At 33.4% G+C, this 17734-nt stretch overlaps 1 protein-coding gene across 4 annotated transcripts in view; it reads right to left on the bottom strand.

The window, feature by feature from the left end:
• LOC118680417 (streptococcal hemagglutinin) overlaps nucleotides 1-17734 on the bottom strand; it is a 423094-nt gene that overhangs the window by 377826 nt on the left and 27534 nt on the right. For 3 of the 4 annotated variants that reach the window (XM_070111751.1, XM_070111743.1, XM_070111744.1), the window contains 2 exons: nucleotides 8557-10056; nucleotides 8159-8365 (listed from right to left, as the gene is read on the bottom strand). The exons of the other annotated variant lie outside the window; for it this stretch is intronic. In XM_070111751.1, coding sequence (XP_069967852.1) covers nucleotides 8159-8365; nucleotides 8557-10056 — 1707 coding nt within the window. The remainder of the gene's footprint in view (nucleotides 1-8158; nucleotides 8366-8556; nucleotides 10057-17734) is intronic. 4 annotated transcript variants of the gene reach the window in all.

The following is a 17734-nucleotide window of genomic DNA, read 5'->3' as shown; positions in this document are numbered from 1 at the left end:
TTCAAACAAAATATAGTTATTTAGAAATATCCGGTGAAGCTAAGGTATAATTTTTTTTAATGCTACTAAAACTAATTAAAATCGGGTGTTAAGGAAACTTCGAAGATGATTTATAGTGTTTTTAATTTTAATTCCTGCCCAAGCAATTATCTTGCTTAAGCGCAAAAATACAAAATACAAAAAAAGTAGCAATTTATGCAATTTTAAAGAGACAACAGCAATGTTTAATATTTTGAGCTTCTACTATAACACAAAGCACTAACGAAGTCGTTTTAATAAAGCCAATTCCAAAACTTTATGAAATGAAATATATTTCCGCAATAATTTGTAAAGTTACTACTTTTTTGGCACATAAAAGTTAATTTCCCATATTTAAGTCCTTAAAATGTTTTTTATTAACAATATGACAACGCTGAATATTATTGAAAAAAGACACTACAAAAAACTTGCAACAAGTTATTACTTTATATTTATAATGTAGAAAATATTTTTCGAAATTTTCAAAAATTTTATGATGGTTTGCGGAAAATCTTCGGCTGCCATATTTGATTGATTACATTTATAATAAAGAGCTTTAAATAAAATATTTTTTAGTCTTTGTGACACACTTGTAACCGAGATTACATGACAAAATGCAATTGACTACATTTCTTTATCCATTTCCAAAACACGTATGTACTTGTATACATATAATATAATATATTTAACTGTAATTGTGTTTGTGCATGCAGACTCGCAGTATAACTATCGTTTGATTGATCACATTCACTGGAAATTCGATTCGATTGTTATAGACATTTATTAGGTCATTAAACTTCTCCAGACGTGCGCTTGTGTGTGTGTGTGTGTGTGTGTGTGGCTGAAGAAAAGCAAAGCGAAAGGCGTGCAAAGAAGTAGTTACAAAGTGAGAAAAAAGGAAAGTAAAAAGTTTTCTGGTGAAAAGAACCAATTTTGCAACAAGCACACATACATTCAAACGCTCATACTTGCAGTTTAAACTTATTTAAGTAAGTATGCCTCTTTATTATATATTTTTCGAAGAATACCGATTTAAGAATTGGCAAGTGTGAAGTAATAACAATTGCAATATAAATTAAATACGTAGAGTAAAGTATTAGGGTAGGTCGATTGCTGCTTTAGTTCTTCGTTTATATTTTTAAAATTTAAAAATACTTACGAAATACATTTACAATTCTTTTTTAGGCAGGGTTCATAAAAAAATTCCATACATGCCTATATTTAGATTGTTGCACACAACTTGTGTGATTATCCTAAGAAAAGTTGATTTTTGGGGCAATTTTGAAAGAAAACTAGTGAATGAAATGTTTTTAAAATTTGAGGATATATTTAAAGATAGATGTATAGCTTAATGAATAAATATTTATGTGCATCATAAAAAAACTCCAAAAAAAAAAATCGCATTTCCCAAGTTACTAAAGAAATTACTTAAACTGCATCACTGATTGGGGTCTTCACCGCCGTTTCAAACAAAAAAATATGGTCCGCCAAAATTACATTTTTCATAAAATCGAAAAAGAGGTAATTGTACAGAAAGACATAACGAAAATAAACAGAATAAAAGTCAAAGCAAACGGATGATTCGCCTTCTAGTTACAACTGCAGCCAATTAAAAAAAATATAGTTTTGAGAAAAACGCATTTAAAGGTAAACTGAACTAGAAAAATATTGTATGCAAAAATCAAAAAAAAATGTTCTTTCGAAACTTCACAACCTTTAGGAGTTCAAGCACGCATTTATGAAACGAGAAAGCTGCCAAAGTTCAAAAATAGACAAAGCTACAGCAAAATTTTATTATTCATTATACAAATAATCTGTTCATAATAAATGCCAAATTCTTTTTTTCCAACATATTTTTTTACTTAAGTTTTCAGCAAAATTTTAGAAAATATTTTTATTAATTATACATTTTTTCAACAACGTTGTTTTCAAAAACATTTTAGATTTTTAATATTATAGTTTTTGTTTTTAGAATATGCTTGAAGAATTTACTTATACATCAATACTGTATTTGCTATTCTCGTTAGCTTTAACTTATATTTTTATTTAGTTGATATTTTATTTTAATTATTTTAAATAAGTTATGTTTTATTAATATGTTTTGTTTAAACTTTTTATTTAGCAACATAATTTTACTTGTACTGATGCTTTTGGGAAAATTATAATTTTTTTTGGTTTGTCTCTTTAGAGATTTGTTGTACAATAACTCTTAAAATCCTTTTTCAAATTAATTAGTTGATTTTCGCTTTGTTTTATTTATTTTTTATTTTCACTGCATTTCTTTTGTTTATACATATTGTTTTACTTAAGAGCATTTCTAAATTATTTGGTTTTTTTCTTTTTAACTTATCTTTTAATAAAGTGAATCCAATTTTGTTTTATTTTATTTTAAGATAAAAGATTTTTATTTGATTTTATATTCTTTTGTACAAACTTAGTTACTGACATTTTACTTTGATTATACATATTTATGTTTTTTTTTAACATTCTTAACATTTTTATTGTTATTTATTTATTAATTTTTTATTATAATTTAATTCGTTATATTTTTCAATTTTTTCTTTTTAGTTTGATATTTTTATTTTATATTAGTTTGTTTTATTATAATAAATATTTTAAATTTTATCTTTGAATATCTTCATTTTAATTCTTTTTCGTTAACTTTAATTTAAAATAATTAATATCAATATAAGTATATTATAATTTTTTTATTTATTTCAATTCCCTCTATCTTATTTTCAGTTATTAATTTCACAATATTTCACTTCCATGTAATTTATTTAATTATATTTAAAATTGGTTTTTTTCCATTAATCTTGAATTATTTTAATTTGTTTTGGATTTTATCAAGTTTTATTACTATTACGATTTTTTTTTTTTTGTTTAAATTCATTTAGTTTATTTTATTTGGTTTAATATAATACAATTGTAGTTTTGATTTCATTTGATTGCCTTTAATTTTTAATTTACTGTTATTTTCTCCTACTTTTACTCACTATCAGTCAAAGTAACTAAATTATCTATTATTTTGTTTAGTTAAGAATATTTTATCCATTTTGTAATTAATTTTATCTATTTTTGCTTATTTAATTTTTGGAAAAAAACTCCTGTTAACTTTATTACAATAAAAACTCTGTATATAAACTGAACGCCTTAAATAATTGGTTTACCTTTTTGGAATATCACTGCTTGCTGTCAGCAAATATCAGCAGAGTAATTTAAATTTCACCAAGTTCAACATTTTCACATAAAACTGCACAGCAATATAGTACCCAGTCTATGTCTATATTTTACTTTATCTTCAAACAAAGTAATACTATTTTCACAACAAGTATAACACTTATTCAAAAGAGTCGTGAAATATTTTTTTTATAAAAATTTTCGTATTTGCGTCCGCTTTAATTGTCTTTCTCGTTATTTATTTAATTTTTTTTAAATATTTGCTTTAAATTTGAAACATCAACAATTTACGTAATATTCGCTGAAAAAGTTTTTGTTTCCAAATATATACGCACAGTCCATAAAATATCTTTATTTGTGAAAATTTTATCAAAATATATAATTTTCCACTTAATAGATTTAAACGTGCATAGTTTCAAATAACTTTCGTTTTTATTTTCCGAGCGACTTAAATGCACGAAAGGCACATCAGTTTATATACACTTATTTTTTTTAAGCACAAAAACTTAATTTCAACACTTTTAAATCACAAAAAAATTTTATAATGTTTATAGAAACTTGTATTAAAATTTCGTACAGCGTAATGCAAATTTCACATGCGCAAAGCCAATAAACACTCTTAGTAAAATTTTCATAAAATATATGGTTATATGTAAACTATTTAAAACACTTCTTCCGAAAAAACTGTTTCAACATGCAAGAGAAAATTATATTTTTCAGTATAGAAAATTTTTCCTGCACTGTTGCACTAACAAATTTTAAGTCACATTAAGTTTTATTCATACAAGTGTCTGTATGTTTGCGTAAAGGCACTTTAATTCACATATCTAGCAAAATAATATTTGAGGCACTCTAAGTTACAGATATGTTTGTATGTATGCACGTCTGATGCTTTGCTTTGCTGCAGCAGCATTCATTACAAGTCACTCGCACTACTCGACGAGACGAGAAAACTTAAAATGTTTCCAAATCGTCCGATAAACGCGTCCACGACCGTCGCTAGTTGGAATTCGATTGCCACAACACCGAGTGACATAAACTGCAGCAACCAACTACAGCCCAAAAGCGACAGCAGCAGCAACACTAATAGCAGCAGCAGCAGCAGCAGCGGCAGCTACAGCTATGCCAAGAGCAGCACAGTCGCCGAGCGGCAGCGAGTTGGACGGCCAGCCAGCAGCGAAGTCACCGGCAGCAGAGTCGGCAGTCGGCAACAAGCAGCAGCAGCAAACGCCGGCATCTCGTGCCACAAACGTGCACATAGCGCTTGACCAGAGAACTTAAAACAATATATCAATATGCCCAGTTTTGCTCACATATTATATTCTCTTCAATATTCGTCGGTTGGTTATGTTAAGAGAGCGTATGTGTACAGATTCACCGCTGTTATAAAAGCGAAAAATGTTAATTGTTTCTCGTGCATCTGTGGTGAACTCCTTGATAAATTCCTACAAATTGTTCGCTGTCGAACCTGCACCTTCTCATTGTTCTAACAGAGAACTTAAAACAATGAGAAGGTGCAGGTTCGACAGCGAACAATTTGTAGGAATTTATCAAGGAGTTCACCACAGATGCACGAGAAACAAATAACATTTTTCGCTTTTATAACAGCGGTGAATCTGTACACATACGCTCTCTTAACATAACCAACCGACGAATATTGAAGAGAATATAATATGTGAGCAAAACTGGGCATATTGATATGCCATTTGAAATATATTCCCTTTTATTGAACTATTATTTATTATTTTTTAAATTATTTTATGTTAATTCATTTTTACTTTATTGTGAGTTATTAATAATAATTTAAAAATATTTTGATATAATATATTTCTTAAAATCATTCATTTACTTGACACAATTATGGAGTCACAAAAGTACAGAATTGTGTTTTGCCGTCGGCATTTCACATTCATGCTTCAATTTTTCTTTTCAAATGCATGTGTAAAAGTAATTATGTACGTAAATATGTACTTTCATATATTATGACATACATATCTTATGTCGTTTGCACATTTGTATGTATTTGTATGTATATATGTACACTCAATTCTTCATGTGAAATCTCCGTTGACACATTTTTTGCTTTTATGTCAAAGAGTCTATCTGTCGAAGGACTGACGCGACGACAAAGCGTCACAACATTGTGTTGTTGGTAGAAAATCCGAGAAGTGCCGAAAACTAACCGAACGCTCGCCGATTGTCATCGCTTCCCTTGCCGCTCTAACAGCTTTGCCCACAAATCATTGTAGGTATGTATGTATTTATATGAGCATGCATACATATTGACGAAGATTTTTGCGAGCCACGGAAAAATATTTTAGAATTGTGAAATATTTTAAATCGACAAAAGCTTTGTTGCCACTTTTGTCATTGATTTCTGTGTTTGCAGGGTTGTCACTTTTCTCTTCTAGAGGGAATATCAGAAATTTGTTCAATTTATGATTTTTAGCTTTTGCCATCGTCGCGAAAAGACGCTTGTAGGCAAACGCATGCTCGGGGAGATGTGTAAGGCGTTTGCTTTTATGAATGAAACGACTTAGCTTATTGCTTGTGCGCCAGCGTTCATGAATGAAAATGTTGTTGGTGTGCCATATTGATTTCTGGTGCTGATGCTATTTGAGACAATTGTTGTTTTTGTACAACAATGTTTGTATTTTGCCTATTGGCTGACGTACTTACATTTGTACGCTTAAATGTATGTAGATTTGTGTATGCATTACTTATTTTGGGCGGTCATATGCATATTTGTACATACATACTTACGTATAGAGCAGTGCGCTCACATGTATTTATTGATAATTGATAATATATTATTATATTACATAATATAACATATTGATGTACATACATAAATTATTAATTCTGTAAAAATTGAAATTAGAAAATTATGAAAATAGTAAAATATCATTTTTTGCATAATCTTTCACATTTTATCAATGTAGCATTTGTGCAAAAAAATAATAATTTATCAAATTTTCATCATAAAAATCGTTTATGTGGCAAAAAATAATCATGCATATGTGAAGTGGCATTTGTATTTCTTGTTTTCTCATTCATTTCATTTCATTTTTCTCTTTATATTGGTAGATACGTATTTTGTCAGAGAACGTTGTTAACATTCTCATTTCTGTTAAATAACAGCAAAACTGTACAGAAAGTGGTGAACTCCTTGATCTCAAATTTTCAGCAAACCAATCGAGCATCATACAAAATTCAATTTGCACCTTCTCATTGTTTTAAGTTCTCTGGTTCTAAGTTCTCTGGCTAGACTTGTTCCACTACTGTGCGTCTGTGTGTGAGTTTGGGTACAAACGGCAACGGAACAGTGTAGCTCATGGTATTTATTTTCTTTCAGAGAGAAGGTATATTTATATGTAAAAGGTGTATGTGTCTTTTGAACAAATAATAAAATAATAACAATAGTATAATCCTAATTTCATCGCTACGGCAACCCTGCTTCACTTTTGTTTATTTACATTCCAAGCTGCAGCCACATATGCATATGTACTTACACACGAGTACATCTCTCACATAAATCAGAGCGTTTCCGTTGAGCGACTTGCGCTCAATATTTGCTCGCTGTTAACGGTTGCTGTTAGGCATAACATTTGTTTTCATTTTTTCGACCAGTTGCTTGCCATGCAGCATTGTTGTTGTTGTAGTTGCTGTTAACAGACTGAGTAGTCGGAATTAATGAATGGTGCGGTCAAATAATTATGGACATGGCGCGTTAACTTCGGTAGAAGTTGTGTGTATATGAGTGTATTTATAGTATATAGTTATATGTGTAGCATTCGTTTCGAGTTACCGTAGTTGTCTATTTGTTAATGATTGTTAATCATATAATATCATTTAGCATTAAAGAGTGCAAATTGATTGGCGAAGATTGAGAGAATTTATGAATGAAAAGAAAAACCTATATATACCATATTTATACATATGTATACAAATGTATTTACATAAAAAGTTTAAAAATTAATTCAAAAATTTTTAATTTTATTTACGCTTTGGATCAAATTCTTCTTAGAGATGAATTTTATAATAAAAAAGTTGAGTATGATTGATATGTATGTATATGATTTATAAAACGCCGTATCTATCTCAATTGGTTTTAGCTTAGTTGTTACGAAATTAAGGTTTTTATCCGAAATTCTGAAAAAGATTTTCCTGAGGCCGCCAGTTTCGACCAGGGCACTAAATTATCTATTTATAAAACTAATTTTTGTCCTCCAATTGATTTTAGATGAGTCGCCAAGGATTACTGATGGTAACCACTAGCAGCTGCGGCTGGAACCGGATCAACACAAAGAGTTATTAATTTTGAATTTTTTTTTTACCAAATTTTTGTCAAGTCAGGTCGAAACATAATTTATGAAGCTTCGTTTTCACTTTTATAAAATAAAATTATTTATTGGAAAAATTATTAAAAATTCTAGTTTTTTCGTGACTCTGACAACACCTAACCCCTTAATTGATAACATTATTACCACATTAATGTATTTTAGAGAATATTTTCCTACACAAATTCTTAAAAGCTTTCACTTTTGTTCTCGCTCGAATTAAGCACTTCCTTACTTTATTAATATAGTTTTTCTCATTTATATATGTTCTACAAAATTTTCTTACTTCTCTTTGGTTTAACTAGCGTTATCACAATTTTTATAATGACTCGAGCTTTTACTCTAACTTAATGTCCACTAATTTCTAAAATCTTGGTGCTGAAAACTAAAAATAATACAATATCAATTTAAAGAACAACTTTTCGAGTATATTACAGTCTATAAGATTCCAACACATACCAATTACTCTCTATTTTGGCAAGATTACCCAATCACAACAGCTGTTATGTCAATTATTTAACTTTAGTGTTGCGCTTATGTCAAGAATCCCCAAACACATATCTAGTAGATTTGTATTTGTTTGCATGTATTGAGAAAAGTAATCAAAGTGCATTACTCACCACACCGACGGCATGCCGTTGCCGCAGCTCAGCAGCAATTTCGGCAAATTTGCATAGGAATTCCATTTCGAACGACTGCAAGCAGCCGAGATATGAACAGACAAGTAAGTCGCGCGCTTGCCGAATTAGAATCGAGCGTGTGCACGCCATATAGACAGGATAAATGGCGGCGAGGTGTTTGTCAATCAGCGCAGCGGTGCCCGAGTCCTACAACAACAGCGGATAACGGAGAGAAAGCAAAGAAAAATTATTAAGAAAAGCAGACTTGTGGTAATGAACAGACAATTGTGTGGAAAATTTATATAATATATTTTTTAGAAAAGTGTTGGAAGTGCAACAAAAGGTTCGTAAGTGCAATGGGCGGTCGGTTAAGCCAGGTAAATGGTGGTATTGCTTACCATATGTATAGCGCAAGCCAATTGTTCTTCCTTGACAAGTGGCAGACAGCTGCTGCTGATACTCATGAGCGACTGTTGTTGCTGTGTTTGTTGTTGTAGCAGTTTTCCTCTACCGCCATCAGCGGCAACGGTTGAACACTTTAGCTTGTCAGTTTGCAGGCTACCTCTTTGTATTTGTTTTTGGGATTTTTGTTGCATCTGTCTTGTCTCTTGTTCGACAGTTAAATCAGCCGAGTCATCAACTTGGACTTCAACTTCAGCGGCCGCCAAAGTGAGGGCGTCGCGCTTATGCTTAGCAGAGGTCAACAGTGTCGGATGTTGTTGTTGTTGCTGGTCAGCACTGACATTCGAACTACCGCTGTCCATCAACACTGACGGTGACGGCGAACTGAAGTCAATATCATCGTAAGCCAACACCGATTGTTCGCTTGTTAAGTGCGCTGCTTCGTCTAACCCCAACGACGCCTCCTCTCCCGCCGTGCGCGTTTCCTCCACGACCATCGCAATTGGTGAAAATAGCGTGTGCGCTACTGCGCCGCCCTGTCGCTCGGTTGTGGCAATTAATGTAGTGGTACACGCCTTATTCTCAACGTCCTCATACGCCCCCTCTGCCTCCTTTTCTTCATCCTTTTTTTCTCCGAGAGCGGAGAATTGCTGGGTGCTTCGGCTGCGCGCTGTACTTGACACCTCAACGCCAATCGATTCTTGGCACTTTTCATCTTGCACATACGTTTTGCTGACGGTTGTTGTTGTTGCTGCTGTGGAATTTGTTGCATTTGCGACCGCCTGTTGATGCTGACCCGTCAGCCGATCTCTGCAGCGCTTCAAGTATGTGCGCACGCGCGATTTGCTGCGCTGCATTGGTTTCTCTGTTGTTGCCGCTGTTGTTGTTGTTGTAACTGAATTAATATTCAAATCGATATCGACTTGACAACACTGTTCGTTGTCATTGACCAAACAGCAGCAACTTTCCCGTTGTTTTTCTGCCAACTCCACATCGGGGTCACCATCCTCCTCCCCGGAATACCAAACCTCCTCGGCGTCGTCTTCCTCTTGCGCAATTGGTGCAGTGGCAGCCGTACTTCGTACCCCGATCATTGTGTTGGCCTCGTTTGCAGTTGTTGCCGCATTTGCCGCATTGCCACAGTTCCAGCTGCTTATGCCGGCTTCATGGCTCTCATCGGTTGTGTTGGCGCTTCTCTTAGTGGCCTCCGCCACAGTTGGTCTTTCTATAACTGCTGCTGTTGTTGTTGCTGTAATCGCTTTTGTGTCATTCACCGGCATAACCAGCACCTCCGCCAAGTGTTCTTCGTCGTTGACGTTGTTGCAATTGTGTTTGCAATTATTTGTGCTGTTTGTTGTTGTTGTTAATATTGCAACACTATGCTGTTCACCCTCAGGTGGCCTACTTGTACTATTGCCACTTATATTGCCACTTTGACCGTTATTTTCATTGTTGCTTGTGCTGTTGGCGTTGTTGTTGCTAGGCTGTGGATTCGCCTGAGGCGTCAAAAAGAGAATAGATAAAAAGGAAGACTTAGTAAAAGGTGAGTGTGATTATATTATATATTGTGTACATCTGTTTATAATTGGTTGTTGATATTGTTGTTGTTGTATATCAGCTGTTGCTAGGCAAACACAAATTCATTCACAATTATTTAGGTGATAAAGAAATTCAATAAAAATTTGCATTCTGATGATAAAAATATCGACAAATCCGTTTTTAAAATAAGTTCGGCAGTTTGGATCCCAAAAGTACTCAGAACTTGATTCACACACGGTTCGACTTTATTCTACCCTAAGAAGAGTGGACGCAGAGGGCCCAAGGGAAAAGAAAAATAGTATTCACAATATTTCACAGGATCAAAGATCAATGAGAATTCAGACCTTGAAAACACCTAAAGTACAAGTAGTATTTGTATGAAAAAATATATACTGTTTGAACCACGAAATCGCCCGGTCTCTATTAAAAACTGTCTTTTTCTCATCCATACTGCCAAACTGGAATGGTCTCGTAAAGAAAACATATACCTCGTGTCATATATATCATGAGAAGAATAGCCACCACAAACTCTCAAATATAAACCTTCGTCTTCACTTCGAAAATTGGTATTTGTTTTGTTAAAATGAATTAGTATCAAATTTTTTACAGGGACCCCCCGAAAATAGCGTCAGGCTGGAAATAACATCTAGTTAAATATCTAATCCATAAATACTCGGTTCTCTAAAAAGTGTCCGTTTTTCGTTTCAAATATGATTTAATTAATGATTTGCAAACATTTTTGATAAGGAGGAAGACATTTTTATTTTATTTTTTGATATTTTGTACAATAACGCACTGTGTACATAGCCTAGTGTATGTTACTCATACGCCCGCAGGTCTTCAGGATTACAAACTTTCCCTCCTTCGTGCCTCTAATAATGTTAGTTAAAACATAAGAGAAGTTTGAGAATAAAAGCTATAGAAATATGGAAGCAAAAAACGTTAGAAAGAAAATAAAATAATAAAATATAAGAATTTATCAGATCGGAGAGGCAAAATTTGTTGATCAGGCTGGAGGTATATCAACTAGTGTTAGATATAGTGTGCAATACTATTTTGCCGTGCTGACAGAGAAACTATTTAGAGCTATTGGTTCATGACGAGGGCGAAAACAAATAATTATCAAAAAACTATCAATTTTGAGAACTAATGACCAGTTTGAGATAATATTGAAAAATTATATATGTTTTTCCTTAAAATACTCTTATATAGTACTTTAGCAGATTTATATATAGTACGGTATTTACTCTACCATTCCACGACTCAAACAGTGCTTTTTTGTGACTTAAAGGAGGAACCTCAACGTCACTCTCGCTCTCATTAATCTAGATACTTGCTAGCCCTACACAGTAAAGGATGGCAATTTGCCCATAAGTCACCTTTTAATTTTTCTATTTCCCTGACATGCTTTTCTCCAGTTTGTGTGTTGCTTTTCACAGGCTAGCGTGCGGCGAATAAATGTAAATTTAAACATTTTGCTATTTACAGTTAAGTCAACAATGTCATGACTTATTATCAATATCTGATTAAGCAAGGTATGTATGGATGTGTGTGTGGAAATCAGAACTACAGCAATTATGCGTGTTTGTAGCTGTGTGGGTCTGAGCAAATGAGGACAAACATCGATCGCATATAAAGGGCTTGGTGAATTGGAAGCAGAAAAAAGAACAGGCATGGTATGGCAAGAACTTAGAAAAATACACATAAGTAAGTTTATTAAATGCCACAACAGGCAGTGTAAGGCATGCGAGCAGGTGGGGGGAATTTCAGAAAGCGAGCAAGTGGGGAGTGGTTAGTTAACAGAGTGAAGTCTAGGAAATATAGTTTTTTATTGCAACAAAATTTAAAATAGATTGCGTGTTAGCGCTGAATGCAAACTGTGGAGTATCTTTGAAAAATGCAAATCATTTTGAATTTTCATAGCGTTTTTTTTATTCCTTCTAGTGTTTTTTTTTTGGCTTTTTGTTTCTTGGCGAGAGTTTTTACAAGGAATATTATACTGTATAAAGTATTCGTTTTGTATTGGAAAGTGCAAAATATTTTGGCATGCAGCCGCAACTCAAGTTGACATAGGTCAAGTGTAGCATTCAATTTCAAAAAGAACAAAAAAAAATATTTTACTCCGAACTGTGGTTGGTTGACTTGACTTTAAGTTACTTGCAAGGATGATTGTAGTTGAAGAGACAAAGTGAGTACGTTGATTTTAGATTATTGGATTTTACCAAAATACACTTAGTTCAACAAAAAAACTTAATAATGTCTAACAAATTTTTCTTCACACTTTTAGCAGTTAAAGTACATATACAACCACAACACTTTTTATGTGTTCGCTTATAACTGTGCATACTGCATGCGCTTCTAGCCCTTTCAGCCAGACGCTGCCAGACGCTATACACACAGCAGCTGTCTAGGCGCCTCACCTTTTTTCGCAGAAAATGCATGCCGAACTACACAACAGCAGACAGCTCACTTCAATGGGCAATTGAACTTAATTTGTTATTTTCAATATTTTCGAAAATCACAGCACTTTTCAAAACATTTTTACTTGCAAAATTTACTTTGCATAATTTTCACAGGTTCTCCATTTCTATTTGCATAAAATTTCAATTTTTAAATTTCATGCACAGTTACACAAAAATTTTTACTTTCGTTTTCTTATGTCACTTTCACGGTTTTCCGCTTCACGCAAAATTCGCGTATCTTCGCGTCGGTTGCGTTTTGTTTACTGTCGCGCCTCTGCTTCGTATAAGGTTAGTTTCGTCTTAGTGGCAAACACTGGTGGTAGCGCATTTTGGGAGTGACGCTGTCGGCGGTAGAAATTACTCACCCTTTTGGCTGGTAGCGCCCAGCCCCTGTTGTCGGTTGACGTGTCGCGGAAACTTAAGTGGCGCTAAATTGTTGTATGTGGCGCTGGCGCTAGCAAATGGGTGGTCAGGCGGCAAGCTAACCGGGTGGGCCAGTGAACCGACCGACCATCGAGCCATTGTGTCGTATGTAAAATATGAGTTTGGCTGTTTGTTCGAATTTCCTTGGTAACGCTAGTGCGAGTACAATTTGTTTGCGAGCATAGGCTTTAATTAAGCGCAAAAAGCTCCAAATTAGTGTTTTTCGAATTTTATTTTTTTTGCCAGGCATATTCCCCACATGACAGCAGTTATTTGAAGTGACTCTCATATTTATTTTATTAAAGTTGTGTAGGTTTTCTTTCAATTTCGAACTTAAAAAAACTTATTTTATGATCTATGTTAAAAAAAGGCCATTGTTCTGAGTGCTAAAAATACTGTTACAACTCCTATGGGTTCAGTTATGGTAAAAGCAACTCACACTTTCCCCTCTTTATCTCTCATAGTTATTTAATGAACTTCTCGTCAATCAAATTCAATTGGATCATGTCTACTTTTAGGAGTTTTCAACACTTTTTTCACGGTTATTGAAAGACACTTGCTATCGTAATCATAACTTTAGGCAGCATTATTTTATTTGCATTTCATGAGTGGGTTTGCACACAAAATAATGTTAGTATAATATATGGGAAACATATATGATTGGTCTACTACAACTAATTTTAAAAACTCCTATATTGATGTTAATTAGAAAATAATAGAATATATATTATTATAATTTTAGACGAATCAACAATACGATATCTTAAATAACATCGTCAGTAAATAAATTTCTTGTTTACATAGTCCTTATAATGTTCTTTTAAATGTTTTTTGTTCTCATTAGAATGTTCAGTCATTTTTAAAAACTGCATAAACTCATAGATTCGAGATTTCTAATTATGCATTTTTATAAATATGCTAAATTGCATCTTCTTCTCTACGGAGGGTATTCATTCTAAAAATAAGAAAAAACTTTAGCTTCGGCTGCATTTCTTATATCTTAGGTTAGACCGTAGGGTTCATCCAAAATCTATGGATCTCACTTGGACAAATGTTTGTCCGAATTTGAGCTTACCACAAATTTATTAAGTCGATTAATATCAATCTCAGCCACTTCTCTAAGATCTTCAATGTTGTGTCTATTATACTTTAATCTCATTCTGGCAAAAGCCGGGCAATAGAGAAGAAAGCAACAAGGTTACTCAATCTCGACCTAAATAGGCGTTGGCAAAGAGCGTCCGACAATACATTTACATTTTGTATTTGTATACGAAATGCTATATCGATATCTCATAAACTGAGGAACTAGTTTGACAGATGGACATGTTTAAATGGGCTCACCTCGTCACACTGATCATTTATATATATTTTATATCGTCTCCGACGATTATTTCTGGGTGTTACAAACTTCGTGGCAAACTTAATTCACCTTGTTCAAGGTATAAAAAGATAAGCGCAAATATTTCTATAAGTTAGCTTCCAAATACTTAATTGTAAAAATCATCACAGAGGGCGCTCAACAGAGAGCATGCGCATTTTCAAAAGCTTACAAGCAACGGCCGGAAAGCTTTTATGTCAATTGAAGTACAAAACAAATAAGTGGAACAATTAATAACAGCTGCATTATAAATTAAGTTAGTTTTGGTTTTTGCATGAAAGTTTGTGAGCACACTGATTTCGATTGCTTTTGTTTTTTGTGGCAGAGTCAGAAGTTGAAAAATAATGATCACAGATAATAATATAATATGAAACTTATGTTAAAGTAATGTCAGCATATAATTAGCGGCAACTCAAATTAAGCTTAATAATGCACTCAAAAGGACAAGTTTGAACCTAGCTAAGCACATAGAATCACAACGCACAGAACCCCTTCGAGTTTTGAGGAATTATTTATTGTATTATAAATATAATCGTTTACCTATGTATACATATATAAATCGGTGGCGAGGTTGACCAGTGAGGCAGTGCCATCATTTCACAAATTATGACACATACGCATGCAATTAACTGCACGCCAAAGCGTTTTGCAACGCACCTCTTATCTTGGGACAATCAACAATCACTAAAAACAACAACAACAATAATAAATGCTTGCGCAACTTTTGATGTCTTCCGCCAATTTAAATATCCATTTCATTTTGGTTGACCAAATTTCTGTTCGTGTTTACATTTTTCCTTTTTGTTTTTAGGTTATTTATTTAACACAGGACACGCAAGCTTTAAGAACACATCACACGCCACCTGAACACAAACAAAAAGGCAGTTTTTTATGACGAGCTGAGACAGCATGAAATGTCATAAAGAAAACTTACTTGATCCAATTTTAATCCTCCTCAAAGACACGCATATTTATTTAAATATATTTATATTAATATATGTGTACATACATTCATATCAGGTTGCATGTACATGTAACTGGAAATTTGGCGCTATAAATGCTCACAAATTCATACAAATTAACTAAATGAAAACACCGGCGGAGAAATACCTTGCGTGGAATTGGACTAGTTACGGACTAGTAAGACTATATTGAAATCGGTATATCTTGTGACTAGAAAGTTTCCAGAAATTGTAAATAAAACGAAATATTTTTAATCTTCATCAATATTTATTTGGTCGCCTTCAAAATATGATATGTGCCACCTCTTTTTCCAATCATCGAAACATCATGCCTTGTAGGCGCTGTCCGGTATCACCTTCAGTTCCCTCTGCGAATTTTCTTTTACGGCCTCAATCGAGTCGAAACGGGTTCCACGGAGCGGTACATTAAGTTGTGGAGACAAAAATAGTCGCATGGGGCCAAATCCGGTGAATACGGTGTTTGATCGGTGGTATTGAATGAGTTTTTGGTCTTAAAATCGTTCACAACTATGGTCTTTCTGAAAAAATTCAGCTCTTTTGGAACAACTCGAGCATTGACCTAATTATTGCTCAAAATCAAACGAGCTGCTCCATGGCCGATGTTTAGCTTACTTATTATCTCTCTAACATTCACATGACATTTTTCGAGCACGGTTTCCTTCACTTTTTTGATGTTATCGTCAGTGGTAGACGTCGAGGGACGACAGGAACGAGGTATGTCCTCGACGGTTTCACGACCATCCTTAAAGGCTTTATACCAGCCGTAGACTTCGGTTGTCGATAGAATAAATTATCATAAGCCTTTTATATCTTTCGCAACGATTCCGCACACGAAATTTTATGCAAAATCCTTGTTCAATGTTTTGTTTCATTGTAAAAATCGCAAAACACTACTGAGGTCGGCTGATTTCATATAGTTTATATTGGCATAGTAATTAAGGACAGTGCTACCAAAACAAAACAAAAAAAGTGCTGAAAAATATTGAGCGCGGGCACTTTAAATGACAATTTCCGGAAACTTTCTGGTCACAGTGTATATTTAAGTTAATATGAGCTCGCTTAAGTAATTTTTTATTGGGGAAAATTAATTGGTTAAAACGTGAACCCAAAATCGAGAGCTATTCAATTAAGAGTCAATTACCAACAGAGAAGGACAACGGTGGCTTTGAACGTCAAATGAGTCTATATTTTCAATCCCATACTAAAGATGAAGAAATTGCATATACATTTTGCTGCCGATTGGAGATGGTTAAGGTCAAAGTTGAACTTTTTATAAAGACTCAAATCTTCTTCACTATATTAAAATCGAAAAAATATCGATAGTAGTAGACGCAGACATAGAAGTTTAACGCATCTGTTTTAAACATGAACTGAATACTTAAGGGGTTACATGGGTTTCGTCGGGTAAAAAATTACCTATATTCAGAAATTTTTTTTATATAAAATATTATTTATTTAATTCAAATTTTTTCTGTCTTAAAGATACTCATTTAAAGAATAATAATAATCTGAAATTTTCAAAAAAATTAAAACTCCGCCATTGTAACGTCATTTCCGGTGACCCCTCGAAAAAAAGTTGCGACCGCGTTGTCAGCATAACTCCTGACAGAATCATTTAAAATGAAAAAAAAATATATGTGTTTTAGTTAAAACTCGTACTTGATCTAAGGAAAAAAAAACAAGTTCAAATTAGAATTTTGGCAGACCTTTTTCCAAAAAAATTAAAATTTTGTTAAAATTTGCTCGACATTTCTTTTTTTTAAAATAGTTATAATTGAAAAAAAAATCCTTCGTCCAAGAACGAGCAAATTGTATCTCAAACACCTGTATAAAATTTCATCAAGATCGGTTGAGTAGTCCGCGAGAAATCTTGACAACCGACTTTGAAAACACAGTTTCGAGAAAAACGCTATTAAAGTTTTAAGTGACAATATAGCTGACCTCGGGCGCGCAATTTTTCAAAGCTGTAGCTTCAAAACTATTACTGATATCAACATGAGAATTTGGGACAATATTCTAGAGATGTTATAGAATAAAATAACACAATAAATTTTTTTTTTTTTTTGAAGCCGCGAAACCCATTAAGAACCACCCTTACAAATATATTACATGGTCTGCCGCCTTTGACCACCCGTAGAGGGCAACTTTTTTTGTTCAGTAAGATAAATTGTGTTGAAGAGAACAAATATCTTACACATATAGTAATTATTATCTTCCTTTTATTTTTTGTGCATTGGTTATAATTTGTACTTCCTTTATAGGCAATTCATATTTTATTTTACATATTTAAATCTTTAAATTAGGTTGATATTAAATTGAAGGAAATGCCAATATGAGATAAAAAATGTACAACTACATGATTCCTGCAGCGGAAATGGAAAATATCCTA

The sequence above is a fragment of the Bactrocera oleae genome, chromosome 6 (assembly GCF_042242935.1).
Source record: "Bactrocera oleae isolate idBacOlea1 chromosome 6, idBacOlea1, whole genome shotgun sequence".
Lineage (NCBI taxonomy): Eukaryota > Metazoa > Arthropoda > Insecta > Diptera > Tephritidae > Bactrocera > Bactrocera oleae.
The sequence above is the reverse complement of the archived record's forward strand: the minus strand, read 5'-3'. Positions and strand labels throughout refer to the sequence as shown.